The sequence below is a fragment of the Oncorhynchus gorbuscha genome, linkage group LG16, assembly GCF_021184085.1.
Source record: "Oncorhynchus gorbuscha isolate QuinsamMale2020 ecotype Even-year linkage group LG16, OgorEven_v1.0, whole genome shotgun sequence".
In the NCBI taxonomy this organism is placed as follows: domain Eukaryota; kingdom Metazoa; phylum Chordata; class Actinopteri; order Salmoniformes; family Salmonidae; genus Oncorhynchus; species Oncorhynchus gorbuscha.
This window is the reverse complement of record NC_060188.1, coordinates 64,421,989-64,444,530: the sequence shown is the minus strand read 5'-3', so window position 1 is coordinate 64,444,530 and position 22,542 is coordinate 64,421,989. Positions and strand designations below refer to the sequence as shown.

Here is a 22,542-nt window from a genome sequence, read left to right as displayed (position 1 = left end):
GCTCGGAGGGCCTTCTCGCTCTCCACAATAGCGGGTGTGACTGAGACTGGGCTGTGTGGTGTGATCCCAGTCTGTCATGCCCCAGAGGGAGGTGAGGCGACGGGGTTGGAGATTGAGATGATGAGGGTCTTGAGAGCAGTGAGGGCGGTGCACCTGTATCACTAACTAGGCCAAACCTTCAGGACTATTGTGCTGACAACACTCTCACCACAAACACAATGTGCCTTCAGTTCAAAGAAGGACACAAGGGATGTTCCAAGGGTAATTTAAGGGAATTCCACTCCTATTTGCATTGTGCTTTTCATTCTTGTTCAACCTCCTGTTGATTGTGAACCATTATGTAATGGGGACTATAGTGTGTGTGTGTGTGTGTGTGTGTGTGTGTGTGTGTGTGTGTGTGTGTGTGTGTGTGTGTGTGTGTGTGTGTGTGTGTGTGTGTGTGTGTGTGTGTGTGTGTGTGTGTGTGTGTGTGTGTGTGTGTGTGTGTGTGTGTGTGTGTGTGGTATTCTCATCACCATGGAAATTATAGTTTGGGAGCTTTGTATATGTGTTATGATATCCCTTGGCTGTCTAGGGTGGATAAACATCTGCAACACACAACATCCCTCCACACAACCCTCCACATTGCAGACAAACGAGGGGAGAACAGAAAACGGACTTTCAGCATAAAGGCTTCATAAAGCATTCATATAGGCTTCATAAGCACTGCATAAATGGGTCACAAATCATCTGTAACCATATTTCATGCTCTATAAAAGATGAATAAATGTGAAATGTATTGATGGTTGTCACATAGCTATGCCACATTAATCTTTATAGAGCGTGATATGGTTATAGGTTGATTTGTGAAGCATCGAAGTAGTGCTTTATGAAGATACCCTTCAAATAAAGCAGGACGGAAAATTCTGTTTCATATGTCTTCTGTGGGGTTCTTGGATGCTGCGTGCCCCCTAGCACGACAGGCTCCTACCAAATCAAAATGTATTGGTTACATATACATATTTAGCAGATGTTGTTGCGGGTGCAGCACATTTCTTGTGATCCTAGCTCCAACAGTGCAGTAGTATCTAACAATTCACAACAATACACACATCTAAAAGTAAAAGAATGGAATTAAGAAATGTATAAATATTAGGACGATCATGTCGGAGTGGCATTGACTAAATATAGTACAATAGAATACAGTATATACATATGAGTAAAGCACTATGTAAACATTATTAAAGTGGCCTGTGATTCCACATCTATGTATATAGGGCAGCAGCCTCTATGTTGCAGGGTTGAGTAGCAGGGTGGTAGCCGGCTAGTGATGGCTATTTAACAGTGGCCTTGAGATGGAAGCTGTTTTTCAGTTCTGGATGATAGCGGGGCGAACAGGCCGTGGCTCAGGTGGTTGATGATCATTTTTGACCTTCCTGTGACGACTGGTGCTGTAGATGTCCTGGAGGGCAGGCAGTGTGCCCCCGGTGATGCGTTGGGCAGATCGTACCACCCTCTGGAGAGTCCTGCGATTGCGGGTGGTGCAGTTGCTGTACCAGGCGGTGATGCAGCCCGACAGGATGCTCTCAATTGTGCATCTGTAAACGTTTGTGAGGGTCTTGGGCCAGGCCGAATTTCTTCAGCCTCCTGAAGTTGAAGAGGCACTATTGCGTCTCCTTCACCACACTGTCTGTGTGGGTGGACCATTTCAGATTGTCCATGATGTGTACGCCGAGGAACTTGAAGCATTCTACCTCCACTGCGGTCCTGTCGACGCAGATGGGGCATGCTCCCTCTGCTGTTTCCTGAAGTCCACCATCAGCTCCTTCGTTTTTATGTTGGCACCACTCTGCCAGGGCCTTCACCTCCTCCCTGTAGTCTGTCTCGTCATTGTTGGTAATCAGGCCTACTACTGTTGTCTGCAAACTTGATTGTGTTGGAGGCGTGCATGGCCATGCAGTCATGGGTGTAAAGGGATTACAGGATGGGGCTGAGCGTGCACCTTTGTAGGGCCCCTGTGTTGAGGATCCTAACTTCACCACCTGGGGGCAGCCCGTCAGGAAGTCCAGGACCCAGTTGCACAGGGTGAGGTTCAGACCCCGAGATTAACGATGAGCTTGGAGGGTACTATGGTGTCCGTGTAAGCGTCAGTGTTTGGCTTCTGTCTTTGAGCTCATCAGTCTGTTGGTAATCCTGTCGAACGCGGCGGTGTAGTGGAGCTGCATAAGTGTTGCTCTCCACTTTCTGGAGGATCAGTGGAATTAGAGTATGTTAGCTGAAGAGATGGAGAAAACACCAGTGCACATTGAACGTGGTTTGTTAGCTCCCAGCACTGTGGCATTGTTGGCACTGTGTTTGTTGTTTAACTCGCTAACGTTAGCTGGCTGGCTCATTAGCTAACGTTACGTGACGTGTGTGAACATACACTTTGTTTACTTAGCGAGGTTCATTGTTTACCTAGCTAGCTTATGTCTTAAGCTAAAGTGTACTGTTAGCTAGGTAGCTAACGTTAGCTGGCTGGCTCCCTAGCTGATGTTATTCGTATCCCAGAGCCGTTTACTTTTCTAGTTACAGCCTAGCTAGCTAACATTGAACCTGGTTGGTTAGCTCCCAGCACTTTGGCATAGTTGGAACTGTTCATTGTTGTTTAACTAGCTAGCGTTAGCTGGCTGGCTCGTTAGCTAACGTTACGTGATGTGTGTACAACACCTGTTGAATATGGCCGGTGTCAGTAAAAGTCTGCAAAAAGTGTAATGAAATTGTTGCCAGCAGAGCTGGTTAGGCTGTTTTCATGTTATCCATGGGTAAACAAATCATTGGTCAGAGCATGAAGTGCTTGCCCCGATAGCGTAACGAGATGGGTGGGGCTTAAGCTTAAGAGGGTGTGAATGATGCTGAATGGGTGTAGATAAAGAATAACTTCACTAGATACCAAAACATTCAAAGGCCATTTTCTCAAAAGTGAGGTTACAAGTTCATCAACTTTCAAAGTAGAATTACTTTCCCATTGTTCCTCAAATGCAATGTGTGATATACCATTTTGTAGAGTCTCTACTTTTATCCAATGTAAAAAATAAAATAAAAATTCAAATTTTGCTACATAAGCTGAATCCAGGTGGTTAGTCACATTTGCCCTGGGGGGTATGAACAAAGAATCCAATTCGGGGGAAAGTTGTAATGCTGTCTGTCTGCGCCATCTCCTTATCTCCCTACCACCAAATGACACACAGATGACTTTAAAACATTGGGCTGGCAGAACATGCAGCAGGGGTGTACGATTGATGAAACTCACTCTGGGTCTGAACTGCCCATGGCCCGCATCCAAAACTTGCTCCAGCTCCCTGCTTACTTTTAGATTACAGAATGCAGTTTCAACCCAGGCTCGTGTGTGTGTGTGTGCCTGTGTGCCTGTGTGTGTGTGCCTGTGTGTGTGTGTGCCTGTGTGTGCCTGTGTGTGCCTGTGTGTGTGTGTGTGCCTGTGTGTGTGTGTGTGCCTGTGTGTGCCTGTGTGCGTCTGTGTGTGTGTGTGCGTCTGTGTGTGTGTGCGCCTGTGTGTGTGTGTGCGCCTGTGTGTGTGTGTGTGTGCCTGTGTGTGTGTGTGTGCGCCTGTGTGTGCGCGCCTGTGTGTGTGCACTAATTCAGATTTGTTTCACCAGGTTGTAGTAAAAATGTATTTTCTGTACACAGTATCATTTCAATGCTATTGAATTATACACAACTAGTAATCTGTGAGCCACATCGAGGGGATATAGCCTAGCAGACTAGTTTTAAAAAAGCTGCAATTTTAGTTTTGACAGTGGAAGGCGACTGACTGTCAAAAGGATTTTTCTATGTGGCGGCAGCATGTGACAACTCCATTCTCTATAGACTGGTTCCATGCTGAGGGCTTAAAGCTCTTATTGAATTGAATGGGGAAAATCTTTAGCTCCGTTGATGTCAACAGGAAAATATGTTTATTCATTCTAAGAATAACTCCTTGAGAAACATGATGCTCCATTTGGGTGATGAGCAGAGCTACACTTTTATGTATTTTTATTTTTATACATAACCTATTCGGCCTGCTTTATTATAAACCTCTTCCCTGTGTAGTTCACATTTTACAAAAATGTGTTTTGCCTTTATTGAAGTAACACTTGACCTCATAATAACAATTTTATGAAGGCTCTATTTCAAAGATTTAAAATAATCCAGTTAACCAAAATACTGATTTTTAAACCTTAAAGTAACTGTCTGACTGTAAAGTTCTGACTTTTAAATGTTATTATTCTGTTAACTCCTACTCAAATAATGTTGTTTACTCGTATTTGTGTCCAAACCATAAATTTGAGAAAAACCCTACCGCAAAGTAGGGCTGGGCGATACGGCCTAAAACTCAAATCTCTATTCTTTCAAACCGTCACAATATAGCTCGTTTAAATATATATTTTCTCTCTAAATAAGATTTGTACAATTTTAAAAGGTCAAATAGACCTCATTTAAAACATTTAAAACAGCAATAATCTAATGAATTTACTGTTTGTGAAATTATACCTAGACTGAATATACGCTTTCCACAACCGTAAAACATTTCCATTTGAGTCATTTAGCAGACGCTCTTATCCAGAGTGACTTATCATTTGTTTTACCTAGTTGGCTCGGGGATTCGAACCAGCGACACTCTGGTTACTGGCCCAAAGCTCTTAACCACTAGGTTAAATAGTTTTACCTGCTTTTTTTGGCAATAATCACTGATCTGGATTTCGGGTCTGTCTATAAAAAGGCCCTTTTTTGTTACAAATTTAACCAGAACCATGCATAATGCACATTCATTAATCATGTAGCAGGTCTCATAGAAAATGAACACAGGTCTCATAGAAAATGAACACAGGTCTCATAAACAATCTCTCAAGCACCATCCCTCATGCTAGTGAGTAGCCAGCTAATACTTACATTTCAAGTTTAGCCAACTTGAATCTATTTTCTAGATATCAGTGCAAAACATTTGAATTGTTATGAACACACCCTTCTGTCTCCAACTGTTTGAAAAGCATGCTGGCCTATCCACTTAGTTCAGATGTTGAAATCAAGTGGCCTACCTTATTTCTCAGAATAAGAACCAGTTGGCAATTTGTTATATTTTATGCTTTTGCATGTTTATAAAACAGACTAAACAAATGGTATAACAATATTTATTTGACAAAAATGCTGCTAGCAGTACGTGGTACCGTAATGCGCGCACGACAAACTGGGCATGCATTTCTCAGAATGAATGTTTATTGGTAGATCTGCTTTAGTAGTGTCTGCTCTGCTTGAAATTTGAGGAGATGAAAGATGAACTTCTCTATTACAGGAAAATAATGTCTCAATGTGTTTTGGTGTCCATGTGAATGATTCTGTTAGACCGAACCTCAAATGCAAATAGCCATTTGAAATCGCTTGTCAGAGAAGAAGAAGTGATCTCTCATCTTGTTGTTGTGAGTGGTAGAGGCAGGGGCTTTGGGGGTGTATGTAAAGAGACAAAGCGAGATGTTTCTCTCTCACCAAAATATGTCCAAAATAACCCCAATGCGTTCCATGTGCTTATTTTGAACATAATCTTGTCGCTTGCCATCCTGCCTTTTGGGAAAACAACTCCTATTGTTATGGTTGGAGACTTGAGCATCTCCTCATTATATACAGATCTCTGGTGTAAATGGTAAGGTGCACAGTACAGGAGGAGCAATCGAGACAACCAAAAAGACAACAAGAGAAGAAGTGGACATAAATACTAATAAATACAAAAAACCTTGATTCTGAGATACAGGCATTTGGAATATCGCAAGAACATACATTTGAATTAATTTTATGTATCGCCTAGCCCTACCTCAAAGTTGCGTCTACATTTTAGTCATATAGTAGACACTCTTATCCAGAGTGACTTACAATTAGTTAGTTCATTTTAAGATGGCTGGGTGAGACACACATCAGTCGTAGCAAGTATATTTCCCCCCTAAAATAGTTAACAGCAAAGCCAGTGCTCTTTTTATTTCTCTTTTTTTGTGGGGGTGCCGTGGGATTCATTCAAGATACCCATTATCAGGGAGGTGGGAAGGCCATGAGACCAGGGGTGGCAGAACAAAATGGTGGTTGGGGAGTAGAGTTTGAGCACATATAAAACTAAATGAAAAAACGTGTATCTCAAACAATGTGTCTCAAATAATGTGTCCTCAAATAGGATTATGTCATCCTCGTGAGCAGGATGAGCTGGCCAATCGACGGTCTACTCGTATTAATATTTTTTATGACTGGTTTGCGCCCACACAATTGTGACACGAAAAGCTGCTTGACTGGGCTGAGGAAAAAAACTATTTCACTTGTATTATAATTAATTATAGATCATATTTGATAGAAATGTGGTAACACTGGACAGTTACTTTTAACTGAAACAGAAGTGTGAACAACGAGGCACTGATTTGCTTTAGAAGTAACATCATATTCTTAGTCATTCTAATTCGATCTTTAGCCCCAATGTGCTAATGAAGGGAATGCCATGCAATCAGTGTGTGCTATTAGGCTAATGATCTTCCTCTCCCTCCTTCTCTGTGTCCAGGTGTAGCCCATGGCCTGGAGATCACGTCCCAGGGACCCACGTCCATAGAGAAGGCCAGCAGTGAGAGTGTCAAGCTGGATTGTCAGTTTTCTCTGGCCCCCGTGGACTCTGGACCCCTGGACATCGAATGGAGCCTGCTGGCCTCCGACAACCAGAAAGAGGATAAAGTGGTGTGTGTTTAATGGGGTCCTTCCGATTGGTGTTTGTTCTTTCATCCATGAAAAAAGGGTTTGGGGGTTATAGCTTCTTTTGGTATTGTGTTGGAACTATCCAGTGTTTCAACAGAAGTGTTATGTGAGAGCTGGGACAATAAACCAAAAATGACTGACATTGGCTTCCTTTTAGCGACGCATTTTGTGTACGTCAGTAATTCTAGTTGATTTAGCTACACAACGATCCTGTAGATTATTCTAAAACCATTATTTGGTCAACAGTAATAGTCTATGCATAATGTTGATTCTGCTATGAATGCATCTGCCTGTCCCTCTTTCACTGTCGGCTGCTGACTCTCACTCCCTCTCCACACTGTGCGCACGGAGGAGGGCGAGATGCATTCTGAGAAGCACAAAATGCTATTGAGGGATAAATACTGTTCTCTTTACAGAGAGGAGAGACGCAGCTTTCTGTCAGTGTCTGTATATATAATGTATTTCTCACCTCTGGTTTTGATGCGCCTGCGGACCGAATAGGCCTACATCATATAGCCTAGCAATGGAACGTCTAGCTAAGTGATTTGAATTCCCACTTCCTCAGGTGGTGAGTAATGTAGCCTATAATCAAATATGCACAAAGATGACGGCAAATTCTCTGAAGAGACAAAAATATATCTGATCATTCTGGATCCTATTTTGACAGGTTGGACCTCAAAATGCATGCATTTCCTGGATATGTTCGATGAAATACAATACATGACCAAAAGTATGTGGCCACCTGCTCGTCGAACATCTCATTCCAAAATCATGGGCATTAGTATGGAGTTTGTTCACCCTTTGCTGCTATAACAACATCCACTCTTCTTCAAAGGCTTTCCACTAGATGTTGGAACATTGCTGCGGGGACTTGCTTACATTCAGCCACAACAGAATTAGTGAGGTCGGCCACTGATGTTGGGCGATTAGGCCTGGCTCACAGTCGGCGTTCCAATTCATCCCAAAGGTGTTCGATGGGGTTGAGATCAGGGCTCTGTGCAGGCCTGTCAAGTTCTTCCACACCAATCTCGACAAAGCATTTCTGTATGGGCCTCGCTTTGTCCACGGGGCATTATCATGCTGGAACAGGAAAGGGCCTTACCCAAATTATTGCCACAAAGTTGGAAGCACAAAATCATCTAGATTGTCATTGTGTGCTGTAGCATTAAGATTTCCCTTCACTAGAACTAAGGGGCCTAGCCCAAACCATGAAAAACAGCCCGATACCATTATTCCTCCTCCACCAAACTTTACAGTTCGCACTATGCATTTGGGAAGGTAGCGTTCTCCTAGTATCTGCCAAACACAGATTCATCCATCGGACTGCCTGATGGTGAAGCATGATTAATCACTCCAGAGAACGCGTTTCCACTGCTCCAGAGTCCAATGGTGTTGAGCTTTACACCAAACCAGCCAATGTTTGGCATTACGCATGGTGATCTTAGGTTTGTGCGCAGCTGCTCGGCCATGGAAACCCATTTCATGAAGCTCCCAACAAACAGTTATTATGCCGGACGTTGCTTCCAGACTTCGTTTGGAACTTGGTAGTGAGGGTTGCAACTGAAGACAAGATGATTTTTACGTTCTTAAATGATCCCATTCTGTGAGCATGTGTGGCCTGCCACTTCGTGGCTGAGCCGTTGTTACTCCTAGACGTTTTTACTTCACAATAACAGCACTTACAGTTGACCGGGGCTGCTTTGACGAACTGATTTGTTGGAAAGTTGGCATCCTATGACGGTGCCACGTTGAAAGTCACTGAGCTTTTCAGTAAGAACATTCTACTGCCAATGTTTGTCTATGGAGATTGCATGGCTGTGTGCTCAATTTTATACACTTGTCATCAATGGCTGAAATAGCCAAATCCACTCATTTGAAGACGTGTCCACATACTTTTTTATATATACAGTTGATGTTGGAGGTTTTCATACAGTGGGGCAAAAAAGTATTTAGTCAGCCACCAATTGTGCAAGTTCTCCCACTTAAAAAGATGAGGCCTGTAATTTTCATCATAGGTACACTTCAACTATGACAGACAAAATGAGGGGAAAAAATCCAGAAAATCACATTGTAAGATTTTTTAATGAATTTATTTGCAAATTATGGTGAAAAATAAGTATTTGGTCAATAACAAAAGTTTATCTCAATACTTTGTTATATACCCTTTGTTGGCAATGAGAGGTCAAAACATTTTCTGTAAGTCTTCACAAGGTTTTCACACACTGTTGCTGGTATTTTAGCCCACTCCATGCAGATCTCCTCTAGAGCAGTGATGTTTTGGGGCTGTTGCTGGGCAACACGGACTTTCAACTCCCTCCAAAGATTTTCTATGGGGTTGAGATCTGGAGACTGGCTAGGCCACTCCAGGACCTTGAAATGCTTCTTACGAAGCCACTCCTTCGTTGCCTGGGTGGTGTGTTTGGGATCATTGTCATGCTGAGAGACCCAGCCACTTTTCATCTTTAATGCCCTTGCTGATGGAAGGAGGTTTTCATCTCACGATACATGGCCTCATTCATTCTTTCCTTTACACGGATCAGTCGTCCTGGTCCCTTTGCAGAAAAACAGCCTCAAAGCATGATGTTTCCACCCCCATGCTTCACAGTAGGTATGGTGTTCTTTGGATGCAACTCAGCATTCTTTGTCCTCCAAACACGACGAGTTGAGTTTTTACCAAAAAGTTATATTTTGGTTTCATCTGACCATATGACATTCTCCCAATCTTCTTCTGGATCATCCAAATGCTCTCTAGCAAACTTCAGACGGACCTGGACATGTACTGGCTTAAGCAGGGGGACACGTCTGGCACTGCAGGATTTGAGTCCCTGGCGGCGTAGTGTGTTAATGATGGTAGGCTTTGTTACTTTGGTCCCAGCTCTCTGCAGGTCATTCACTAGGTCCCCCCGTGTGGTTCTAGGATTTTTGCTCACCGTTCTTGTGATCATTTTGACCCCACGGGGTGAGATCTTGCGTGGAGCCCCAGATCGAGGGAGATTATCAGTGGTCTTGTATGTCTTCCATTTCCTAATAACTGCTCCCACAGTTGATTTCTTCAAGCCAAGCTGCTTACCTATTGTAGATTCAGTCTTCCCAGCCTGGTGCAGGTCTACAATTTTGTTTTTGGTGTCCTTTGACAGCTCTTTGGTCTTGGCCATAGTGGAGTTTGGAGTGAGACTGTTTGAGGTTGTGGACAGGTGTCTTTTATACTGATAACAAGTTCAAACAGGTGCCATTAATATAGGTAACGAGTGGAGGACAGAGGAGCCTCTTAAAGGTCTGTGAGAGACAGAAATCTTGCTTGTTTGTAGGTGACCAAATACTTATTTTCCACCATAATTTGCAAATTCATAAAAAATCCTACAATGTGATTTTTCTGGATTTTTTTTCTTCTCATTTTGTCTGTCATAGTTGAAGTGTACCTATGATGAAAATTACAGGCCTCTCATCTTTTTAAGTGGGAGAACTTGCACAATTGGTGGCTGACTAAATACTTTTTTGCCCACACAACTCCCATGACAATAAAAACAGCCGTTCATCTCTTTTACTTGGTGCATGTTTTTAAAGCGTTATAAAATATCCCACATGGGTTTGTGTGTGGCATCGCTCTTTCAGTGTGTGCAAGTGAGCACTGTGCACGCTCGTGAGTGCGTGAGAAGGGGTTTGTGGGGGTGTGTCAGTTGGCTCTTTAACCTCACCCACCTGCTCTCTGCATGGTACCTCTATTGAGTGGAATGCCACCTTCCAGCCGTGCTGTGAGAACCCAGCAGCTCTGTGTACAGGCCGCGTCATCCCTCTGTAGTCTGGAGGTATGGGGTACACAAGGCTGCTGAGAGAATAGACAGATCCACATAGCCCATGCATTGCCTGAGGACATGTAGCTATAAGCTTATAGAGGGATAGATGGCCTCACTCCAGGCCTCTGAATGGTGGGGGAGTCTCTCCTGTGTTTCTCTGTTCCACTCCTCCGCTATTGATGCCTCTGCATCCTCTCTCTCTCTCTCTATCTCTCTCTCTCCTTGTCCCCCATGGCCTGAGTTTTTTGTTTGTTGTTGTCCAGGGCTAGAAGAAGATCAGTAGGAGTCCTTCATTAGCTGTCCCTCTCACCATTCCTCCCTGGCTCCTACTTCCAGCCCAGCCCTACTCTCTCCTCTCCCTCCATTGTCTCTGCAAAATTCAGTTTTAAAAAAACAATTGGGGAGCAGTGCCTCAGGAGAGCTCTATTTGTTTTTGACCTACTTCATTTTTATTTAGAATGGGAACCACTGATGATTAATTGGGAGGGGTGGGGGTGGAAGAAGTGGCGTATTTCCCCCAAAAATAACATTATTATTATAGAGCCGTCATTGTACTCCCCAGGTTTGACATTTCTGTGTAAAGACTACAATGCTCATGTGGATATAACTGTAGAACCCAGTTGTGGGTGGTTTTCCGTGTGTGGTCTACCTCCTCTCTAGTTGTACTCAGCTGTAGACATGTTTTGAATGATCCATACTCAGAGTTTTGCTTCACTGCTCATTATTTTTGTTTTGACATTCATTGCGCATCAAACTGTCTTCAATCTTTTACAAGGGCCACAATCTCACCAGACCATTTCTTCATTCACAACGGCCAAGTTTCTATCTTCCTCTGAGCGGGTAGATATTAATTGTCCAATCAGAGGGACACTCAGTGCATAGACAGACAAACACACGCACACAACCTACTTGCGCCCTGGTGGGGTGATGTCATGTGTATTATCAGTAATTAGTAGCCTGTTAAGTTCAGTGGCTGCAGGGCTGGCTTGGTCTATGTGACAGTGCCCAGTAGGATTAGTGCTGGCAAACCAAAGCTGGGGCTACGCTGTACTGGCAGGCTGGACTACTGGATGTCCAGAGAGCGAGAAGGGGGAGGGGTGATGATGGGGCTACACTGTACTGGCAGGCTGGACTACTGGACGTCCAGAGAGCGAGAAGGGGAGGGGTGATGATGGGGCTACACTGTACTGGCAGGCTGGACTACTGGACGTCCAGAGAGCGAGAAGGGGAGGGGTGATGATGGGGCTACACTGTACTGGCAGGCTGGACTACTGGACGTCCAGAGAGCGAGAAGGGGGAGGGGTGATGATGGGGCTACACTGTACTGGCAGGCTGGACTACTGGACGTCCAGAGAGCGAGAAGGGGGAGGGGTGATGATGGGGCTACACTGTACTGGCAGGCTGGACTACTGGATGTCCAGAGAGCGAGAAGGGGGAGGGGTGATGCTGGGGCTACACTGTACTGGCAGGCTGGACTACTGGACGTCCAGAGAGCGAGAAGGGGAGGGGTGATGATGGGGCTACACTGTACTGGCAGGCTGGACTACTGGACGTCCAGAGAGCGAGAAGGGGGAGGGGTGATGCTGGGGCTACACTGTACTGGCAGGCTGGACTACTGGACGTCCAGAGAGTGATAAGGGGGAGGGGTGATGATGGGGCTACACTGTACTGGCAGGCTGGGCTACTGGATGTGTGGTACTGATCTACTCTGCTGGAAGTGGGGAGGAGATGGAGGGAGAGTAGATGGGATATATGACAAAAGGAGATAAGGGGAAGTAGCAAAGGAGAGGGAGTGGAGGAGAGAGGAGAGGATGGAATGGGAGGCGTGAAGAAGATATTGAGTGTAGAGGTAGACTGGAGGGGGCGGACCCTTTACCTACCACTCCCTATGACAGACTACTTTGAGTTTGTACAGTCAAACTGGCATTTTTGTATTTCTAAAGTAGGGAAAAAACAATGCACTGCTTGCATCAGAAAATTAATTTGGGAGTTGTGGTCTGTTTATTTCGTATATCCCTACATATCCGAATTCAGGGAATAAGTGAACCATAGCTAATGCACCTCTTTGTTGGCCTGAAATGCCATGCAGAGATAATTAGCATTTAGCGCTCATCGCGGGGACATTACAGATAGGCTGGAAGCAGGTTGCGACCTGAGTATTGTATTCTCAACTACGATAATGGTAACTACAGTCATGAAAATACATTAATGATTGTTGCCTTTAGCGCTATATTCTCAAGGTTAGCTGGGAGAATGGAACGGTAGCTAGCTGCTTCAAATTCCTGGTGGATTGATAAAGGTTTGTGTCCTTGAGGAAAGCACTAGAGCTTTGTTTACTGAAGACAATCTGACATGAAAGTGTAGTGGTTCAGGTTAAACCTTGAGATTCAATTTGGAGCCAAAGTACATTTCTGAAACTGACTATAGGGGCACGGCTGAGTCAGGAGAAAAGCCTGTCAAAAGCCAGTCAGACAGACCGGGACATTGAGTGTAGTGTACACAGGTGATGCCACTCCCTGTTTTGCCTCTCAAATTAGCCCCACCCTCTCCGTGCAGGGGAGTCACATGACGATGACCTCATCTTTATATGGCCCCATGTAAGTAACCGAACCTTTGTCTCACTCCTGGTGCTGCTACAACCAGTATAATAGAGGTTGTTTCCCTTTTTTAAAATCTTTTTTTAAAGTATTTTCTGTATTAGTTCATTACTATTTAAGGTGGCTTTAAATGTCCACAAAGGTGCCACCCTAACTAATACAATGTACTATTCTAATTATGAGAAGAGGTCCCTTAGTGCAATATTTTCCCTCAGAGACTTTCAGTCTGACCTCACCAGATGGATACTGTAGTACTGGTCTACCTGTTCTGAATCAGAACTCTGGAATGAACCTTGTTTTCAACTCCGCTTGTCTGTTTCTCTTCTCTTCTCTGCCCTTTGATTTCCAGTACGTAGGATTTATATAGGATTTGTTTTATTGAGCCACGTTATTACATGTGGTATGTACAAGATAGTGTCTGTGTCAGAAGGAGTGCTTTTTGCCTGTCTTTACCCCAGTGCCTCAGGCAATTTAATTTCCTCTCCTCCACCTTCTCTCATCGCTTTGTTATTGCTGCCTTTGCTCTGATCCCAGTGAAGTTAGTTTGAGGGCTCCATGTCTCTCCTGGGATCCAGGTGGAATGCATTACGGTTTACGTGGCTAATAGATACAAGATGTAGCTTAGCCTATACAGCCTTGGCTTGGCAGCCCTGCCGTGGGGTCAACAACAAGGCTCCCCAGCCGAGCTGTTAGACATCTCACAGCCCACCATCCCTCCGGTTCTCTCTCTTTGTTTTCTTTTCTCTCGCTCCCTCACAGCCCACCGTCTTTCCGTTCTGTTCGTCTCTCTTTCGTTGTTTTCTCTTCCCTTCCGCTCTCCCTTGGACCTCTGTGTTCATTAGGAGGCCTACTCAGTTTTTCCTCTACCCTCCTCCAGTGGGTGTGTATGATGGTGATCACTGCACACAACACAAGCCCCCGTCTCTGACAAGCTCCATGGAACATTTAGAATATATTTGTGTATGTGTTGTCTGCCTGCGATGTGAGAGAATTGTTTAGCCCTCCCTCCCTCTTTTGTGCCGTGGTTGTGGTGTTTTGTTTACTATGCTTCCGTGCTGCTCGTGTGCGGCTTGTTATCCGTTGGCTCCACCTTGACTCCATCTTCTGGCTTCTCCTCTGAGCGCTGTGTCGGAGGGGGAGAGACAGACTGGGCTAGGGGAGATGAAGGTAGGGCTGGGGGCTGTTGCTGAGCTCAGGTCATAGCGCTCTCTCTTTATGTCTCTGTTGACACAGCAGGTGTTGCTTTGACTCCACAGTAGGGCTTTGTTTGTTCCGTGCCATAGCTCAGCAGCACAGAAAAGAAAGGTCAAAAACAAGCCAGAGCCAGGCATAGGACATTAGGGAGATAACAATACACTGACTCTTCATTTCAGTGTCTGTTGTTTTAGTAAACAGAGACGAGGGGTGGGCTTTGCACTCACTCTTAATAACCAGCTTTGACTTGTTTTTCTGAAAAGTTGGAACTCCATTACACCCAGCAATCTCCCTCTAATTCTCGGTCTATTCCCTCTCTTTCCCTCCCTCATGTTCTCTTCCTCCCTCCACCCCCAGGTGATCCTGTACTCTGGGGACAGGGCCTATGAGGACTACTACCCTGCAGTGAAGGGGCGGGCCCACTTCAACTCACCTGACCCAAAGAATGGCGACGCTTCCATCAACCTGACTGGTCTGAAGTCCTCAGACACGGGGACCTACCAATGCAAGGTGAAGAAGGCCCCGGGCATCCGCAGCAGAAAGATGCTACTGACTGTCATGGGTGAGTGGGTTGCCATGGATTACATTTTAAACAGCTGCTACTCTGCTATCGACAGTTGAAGTCGGAAGTTTATATACACCTTAGCCAAATATATTTAAACTCAGCTTTTCACAAGGACATTTAATCCTAGTAAGAATTCCCTGGTTAGGTCAGTTAGGATCACTTTATTTTAAGAATTTGAAATGTCAGAATATTAGTAGAGATAGTGATTTATTTCATCACATTCCCAGTGGGTAAGAATTTTACATACACTCAATTAGTATTTGGTAGCATTGCCTTTAAATTGTTTAACTTGGGTCAAACGTTTCGGGTAGCCTTCCACAGACTTTCCACAATAGGTTAGGTGGATTATGGCCCATTCCACCTGACAGAGCTGGTGTAACTGAGTCAGGTTTGTAGGCCTCCTTGCTTGCACACACTTTTTCAGTTCTGCCCACAAATTCTCTATGGGATTGAGGTCAGGGCTTTGTGATGGCCACTCCAATACCTCGATTTTGTTGTCCTTAAGCCATTTTGCTACAACTTTGGAAGTATGTTTGGGGTCATTGTCTATTTGGAAGACCCATTCGCGACCAAGCTTTAACTTCCTGACTGTCTTGATGTTGCTTCAATATATCCACATCATTTTCACTCATGATTCCATCTATTTTGTGAAGGGCACCAGTCCCTACTGCAGCAAAGCACCCCCACAACATGATGCAGCCACCCCGTGCTTCATGGTGTTCTTCGGCTTGCAAGCATCCCTCTTTTTCCTGCAAACATAATGATGGTCATTATGGCCAAACACTTCTATTTTGTTTCATCAGACCAGAGGACATTTCTCCAAAAAGTAAGATTTTTGTTCCCATGTGCAGTTGCAAACCGTGGTCTGGCTTTTTTATGGCGATTTTGGAGCCGTGGCTTCTTCCTTGCTGAGGCCTTTCAGGTTATGTCGATATAGGACTTGTTTTACTGTGGATATAGATACTTATGTACCTGTTTCCTCCAGCATCTTCACAAGGTCCTTTGCTGTTGTTCTGGGATTGAATTGCACTTTTCGCACCAAAGTACGTTCAGCTCTAGGAGACAGAACGCGTCTCCGTCCTGAGCGGTATGACTGCTGCGTGGTGCCATGGTGTTTATATTTGCGTACTATTGTTTGTACAGATGAACGTGGTACCTTCAGGCATTTGAAAATTGCTCCCAAGGACGAACCAGACTTGTGGAGGTCTACAAAATAAATTCTGAGGTCTTGGCTGATTTCTTTTGATTTTCCCATGATGTCAAGCAAAGAGGCACCGAGTTTGAAGGTAGGCCTTGAAATACATCCACAGGTACACCGCCAATTGACTCAAATGATGTTAATTAGCCTATCAGAAGCTTCTAAATCCATTACGTCATTTTCTGTAATTTTTCAAGCTATTTAAAGGCACAGTCAAGTTAGTGTATGTAAACTTCTGACCCACTGGAATTGTGATACAGTGAATTGTGATACAGTGAATTGTAAGTGAAGTAATCTGTCTGTAAATAATTGTTGGAAAAATGACTTGTCATACTCAATGTAGATGTCCTAACCGACTTGCCAAAACTATAATTTGTTAACAAGAAATGTGTGGAGTGGTTGAAAAACGAGTTTTAATGACTCCAACCTAAGTGTATGTAAATTTCCGACTTCAACTGTATCTGTTCAGTAAAACCTCCAAGCATAATGCCTTTTAATGGGTGCATGTGGCTCACTAGAGTAGTGTTTATGCAATACCCTTCTAGAATGGTGTTATGTTTAATAATCCTAGTGGTGTGTATTGAGCTAGCATTTTCCTTGATATTGCAATCCCATTCAATCCATATACGGTAGGGAAATGGCTGTCAATATCAGATGACATCAAAATAGCCTATTAAATGTAGTTAAGTGTTGTCAAATGTACATTAATGCTGCCTTGTTCTGAAATGATGTATGCTAAGTGTTTTGCTTTGCAATTAAATGATGGTGTGATTGATGAGCATCACACATAATGTAATGTTGCCTCAGCCAGCTGTTTCATTGTTGCTAAGTGACAGTAAAGCAGTGTAAAATGAAGTGATACGGGCCTTATGACAGCCACTCAGCAAGCTAACCGTGTATCATACATGACAGTGGGTATAGAATAGGCAGAACATTCATAGTGATGTCTGCGCAAACAGACTTGCCGTGTATGGCTGCTCGGTGAGTCAACTTTACTCTGAACATACAGAAAGTCACTCAACCAGTCAGCATATTTACATATGAAAAGCAGTGTGGGCTGACGGCTGTGGTCAAACAACATATGAACGGTTATTAGAGCCCCGCACTGATGAAGGATTTCTCATAAACACTGTGTTTGCCTGAATAAAATGTGATTAGGACACTGTTGTTTTCCTGGTTAACCACATCTGAGAAACTGGTTTTGTGACATGATCTGTTGGTGTTATATTTACCTTCCTTTACCAGGAACTAGACAAAAACAACCTGTCTTTTTAGCCATTCCTTTACACCAGCAAGGCTGGCTCGAAGCCTCTCTCAGGTCTGCAGGAAGGAAGGTTAGATTTGTTCAGTGTACCTGAGCCAGCCAAGGAGAGATGGGCTTGAGCTGACTAGAGCAAATACCTAGGCAGGCAGATGGTGATGGTCCTTAGGGAGCTGTGCAGAGGAATTTCTTGGCCACAGAGCTGGTCATCTAGTGTCTACTAGTTTAGTGCCGCCGCCTGGTAGTGGGTCTGACAGGCCTACTGGCATTGACCACTCGGGCAGAGCTATTCCTATGCTAGAGGAGAGCAGTGTGACAAGGAGACAGGAAGACATCTTGCCTGCGCCGCAGTTTACCTTCAGGTCAATATCGTCACCAGAATGTAAATGCTCCCGAGCGCATTGGCAGGGACGGACACGGTCACACTCTCTCAGGAAGTAGACACACACACACACACACAGCGGCATTTGTCCTGAGTGCAGGTAACGTTAGGAGCTGTGTGCGTGTTGTCTCCCTGTATGAAGATCGACAGTGAAGGTAACAGAAGGAGAGGGCACACCTGCAGTCAGTACAGCACACCGGATAGGCATGTCAGCAACCCTCGCAACTGATCAGTGTCTCCCTCTACCTCACTACAGCTTTCGGCAGCCAATCACAATTCCTCTCTCCCTCACCTTAGTCCCAATCACTATCTCATTACTCATACGCCACTACAGTATTTAACATGCCAATCACTCCCTGACCTGAGTCCAAACAACCAATCAGCCCTACCTAGACCTCTCTAAAGCCAATCTTTCTGTCTCCCTGGCCTCAGTCCCAACCGATCCCTCATTGTCTTTATAGCCACCCTACTGTGGTCTACCACAATGTATCACTCTCCCTCTATCTATACTCTGTCCTATCAGTACCTCAATGTAGTCCACCACAACCAATACATCTCCTTATCTTCAGCACTTCATATTACACCACATCCATGTAGTTCACCATAACCAATACATCTCCTTATCTTCAGCACTTCATATTACACCACATCCATGTAGTTCACCACAACCAATACATCTCCTTATCTTCAGCACTTCATATTACACCACATCCATGTAGTCCACCATAACCAATACATCTCCTTATCTTCAGCACTTCATATTACACCACATCCATGTAGTCCACCATAACCAATACATCTCCTTATCTTCAGCACTTCATATTACACCACATCCATGTAGTCCACCATAACCAATACATCTCCTTATCTTCAGCACTTCATATTACACCACATCCATGTAGTCCACCACAACCAATACATCTCCTTATCTTCAGCACTTCATATTACACCACATCCATGTAGTTCACCACAACCAATACATCTCCTTATCTTCAGCACTTCATATTACACCACATCCATGTAGTTCACCACAACCAATACATCTCCTTATCTTCAGCACTTCATATTACACCACATCCATGTAGTCCACCACAACCAATACATCTCCTTATCTTCAGCACTTCATATTACACCACATCCATGTAGTCCACCACAACCTATCTCACACTCTCTACAGTATCTGTCTCAAGACATTATTTTTCTCTTTTTACCTCTCGTTCATATCACCCCCCCCTCCCGGTCCATCAGCACTCATTTAATTTCTCTTCCATTTCTCCTCCCCACTCTTGTTCTGTCCATCCTGACCCCCTGCCTTTTAGTGCAGCGCACAGCCCATACTAATCTATGTGCTGCCGTGTCCCACAGGACAGGGCTGTCTGGTGTTAATCCACATGGTCCTGCCTGATAAGTCCCTGTCCCTGATCTCCCCTCCCTCTCCTCTCTCTCCCCTCCCTTTCCCTGGGCTTTGTTGTTACAGCGCCCATTACCAAACCATGATGTCAGCGCTCTAGCACAAAGCTCTATCCGAGAGATGCACACAGAGAGGGACAGAGAGATATACACACAGACGCACACACACATTCACACACGGCCAATCAGGCTTCCTAAAGACGACAATATTTAGAATGCCCCTCCACCTCCCACCCCTGGCTTAGTACCCATACCTCATCCCACCCTCTCCAGCAGACAGACAGACAGTCTGTCAGTTGGTCTGTTCATCTTTGACTTGCACTGGATCCGGCCTGGTTTCAATTTGGGGCTTTGTTTGCTTTTGAATTCTCATCACATCTCCTGCCAACAGACTGAGGAAATTGTTTGCGTACGCTTGGCTTTCCCAGAAAGGCCCTACCCCGTGTGTGTGTGCGCACGTCACTCTCCAATCTTCATCATCTTTAGTGACAGCACCTGTAATGACAGCAGCTGTATCAATTACCCTGATTACTGCTCTCATTATGCTGATGACTGCTGCTATGAAGGGGACACACACACACACACACACACACACACACACACACACACACACACACACACACACACACACACACACACACACACACACACACACACACACACACACACACACACACACACACACACACACACACACACACACACACACACAGAGCTCAGCAACCTGCCAGGGGGATGTGCATTGGAAAATGAGGAAGGGTTTGTGTAGCTTCAAGCTAATTTCTGTTTTCCGCCATGTATGCCATCTCTAATAGCTTATGCCCTCTCCCTCCTCCCTCTCCCCTGACAGTGAGGCCGTCCAAGCCCAGATGTACTACTGAAGGCCCCACCCAGGAGGGTAAGGACGTGGTCCTGAGGTGCACGTCCAGTGAGGGGACCAGCCCCCTGCAGTACACCTGGGAGAAGACCAGTGACAGCAAGATTCTGCCTGCCTCAGCCGTGCTAGGTAACACACACAGGATGTAAATATACACAGAGTATATCAAACATTAGGAACACCTTCGAAATATTCAGTTGACCCCCCCCACCCAAGTTGGCTGGATGTCCTTTGGGTGATGGACCATTCTTGATACACACAGGAAACTGTTGAGCATGAAAAACCCAGCAGCATTGCAATGCAATATTTGACACAAACTGCCGTGCACCTACTACCATTCCCCGTTCAAAGGCACTTACATTTTTTGTCTTGCCCATTCACTTTCTGAATGGATCACAATCCATGTCTCAATTGTCTCTAGGCGTAACAATCCTTCTTTAACCTCTCTCTCCCCTTCATCTACACTGATTGAAGTGGATTTAACAGGTTACGTCAATAAGGGTTCATAGCTTTCATCTGGATTCACCTGGTCAGTCTGTCATGGAAAGAGGTGTTCTTAATATTTTCTATACTCATTGTATTTATTGAAGATTTTCACAAAACACAATGTGGTTCCACAAGTTTTCACCATCCTCAGATGGAGCTGATGATTTCAAACAGAATGGATATTCACTGCCAACTCAAGTAAATGGACAGAAATGTTTCCAATTTCTTTTTGGCTTCCTGAACGTGCCCCTGTAACCTCTCCCACCTCTATATGTCTGTAGACCCTGTGGGAGGCACCATGAATGTAAGGAATGCGTCCATCAGCTCCTCAGGAACCTACCGCTGCACTGCTAAGAACCACGTGGGCATGGAGGAGTGTATTCTACAGCTTGGCATCACTCCCCGTGAGTCCCTCACCACCCCCTGATTCACCTTTATCTGCTCTTTAATTGAAGACTATCAATGTTTTACTTTATCTGGCGTGGATTGGTGCTTGGACCTGTATTGGCTGTATGGTGGAATTGTGGAATTTTATCATGTATATATTTTTTAATGATCTGTGGTCTAGCACCCAACACTGCTGGTATCATAGCTGGAGCCATCATCGCTGTGCTGCTGGCCCTCATCATCATCGCCATCGTCCTCTTCTGCTGCTGCCGTGCCCGCCACAGGAAGAAGTACGAGAAGGAGATCTCTTACGAGATCAGGTACTGTCACTGCATTATTACACCATTGTACAGCACTGGCATTAACTGCATCCAACTGCTATTAGATTAGATGTGTTTGTCAGATGTTCACAGACATTTGCTTGACAAAAATGCACTGCGATAGAATAGCCATACACATTAATGAAGAATAACAGAAATGACAGTTTAATGACTTGACCCCTCCCTTCCCCATAACATAACTACCCCCCTGCCCTCATATACTCAATATTGCACATCCCCTTGGTGTCCAGGTCACTGGGCATTGCACATAATGTCATTGCACAACACTAACTTTCAATGTCCGTGATTCCACATATAACCACGTAACAGTGTAGTATACAGTACATTACAACAATCTTAATAGCATTGTGGGAAGAGTGTATAGGTTCCTCTAAAGGTTGTCTTTTATTTCGGTAATTTGGCTGCTGTAGCCTGCAATAAATCAAAGAAAGCGTGACCGTGCCACGTTCTCTGGCCCCAGCTCCTCCCTATCCGGTCACGCACACAGCAAAGGACACGGAAAAAAGGTTGTCGCACCATCAGCTTTTTTCACCCTTCTTCAAATATACATCTGTTAATCAGTTAAAAAAATATAATTGTTCTGAGGTTCCTGTGTCTGTCCTGCCCAGCCCCCCTGGACACAGTGTTCCATCCACACAGCATCCTCCCTCTCTCTCTCTCTCAATGAGCACTGTGTCTGTGTGCCCAGTCCTGGCACACACACACACATACACGGCGGCACGCATACAGACACTAATACACGCTTAGGGATATTAATGCATACACAAACACTTGTGCACACACATTTACCAACATATTCAAAGCCACTGGCCCCTCAGGCTGTTTGATTGAGCTCTTTAATGGATTATTGCAGGTTATTATGTGTTAATTGTGTTGCTCTGGGAGTAGAAAGGGGTTGGTGGGAATGAATGTTGCTTAGTTACCACTGTTGAGAATATTACTGTGGCTGATCAGAGCTGGCACAGCTAGAACTACATTCCATCGTCACTAGCTATAATCTTTTTCACTACCTTTCACCCACTCTGTCTGTCCCTTCTCACTCTCTCTGTCTGTTTTTCTCTCTCTCCCACACTTTGTCATTCTGTCTCCCTCTGTCTGTGTCTCTTTCACTCGCCTCACCCTCTCTTTCAGTTAGTCTGTCCCTTCCCTCTTTCTCGTCCTCTCTCTGTTTCTCTCTTTCAGTTAGTCTGTCCCTTCCCTCTTTCTGCTCGTCCTCTCTGTCTGTTTCTCTCTCTTTCTGTCTCTCTCCCTCTTTCTGTCTCTGTCTCTTTCACTTGCCTCACCCTCTCTCTTTCAGTCAGTCTGTCCTCTCCCT

General features: G+C 44.7%; 1 protein-coding gene across 1 annotated transcript in view; it reads left to right on the top strand.

The window, feature by feature from the left end:
• The window catches only part of LOC123999265 (coxsackievirus and adenovirus receptor homolog), a 55,045-nt gene that overhangs the window by 31,899 nt on the left and 604 nt on the right, over positions 1-22,542 (top strand). Inside the window, exons 2-6 of the mRNA XM_046304854.1 lie at positions 6,548-6,717; positions 14,678-14,882; positions 19,987-20,142; positions 20,781-20,903; positions 21,068-21,206. Of these exons, the coding sequence (XP_046160810.1) occupies positions 6,548-6,717; positions 14,678-14,882; positions 19,987-20,142; positions 20,781-20,903; positions 21,068-21,206 (793 nt within the window). The remainder of the gene's footprint in view (positions 1-6,547; positions 6,718-14,677; positions 14,883-19,986; positions 20,143-20,780; positions 20,904-21,067; positions 21,207-22,542) is intronic.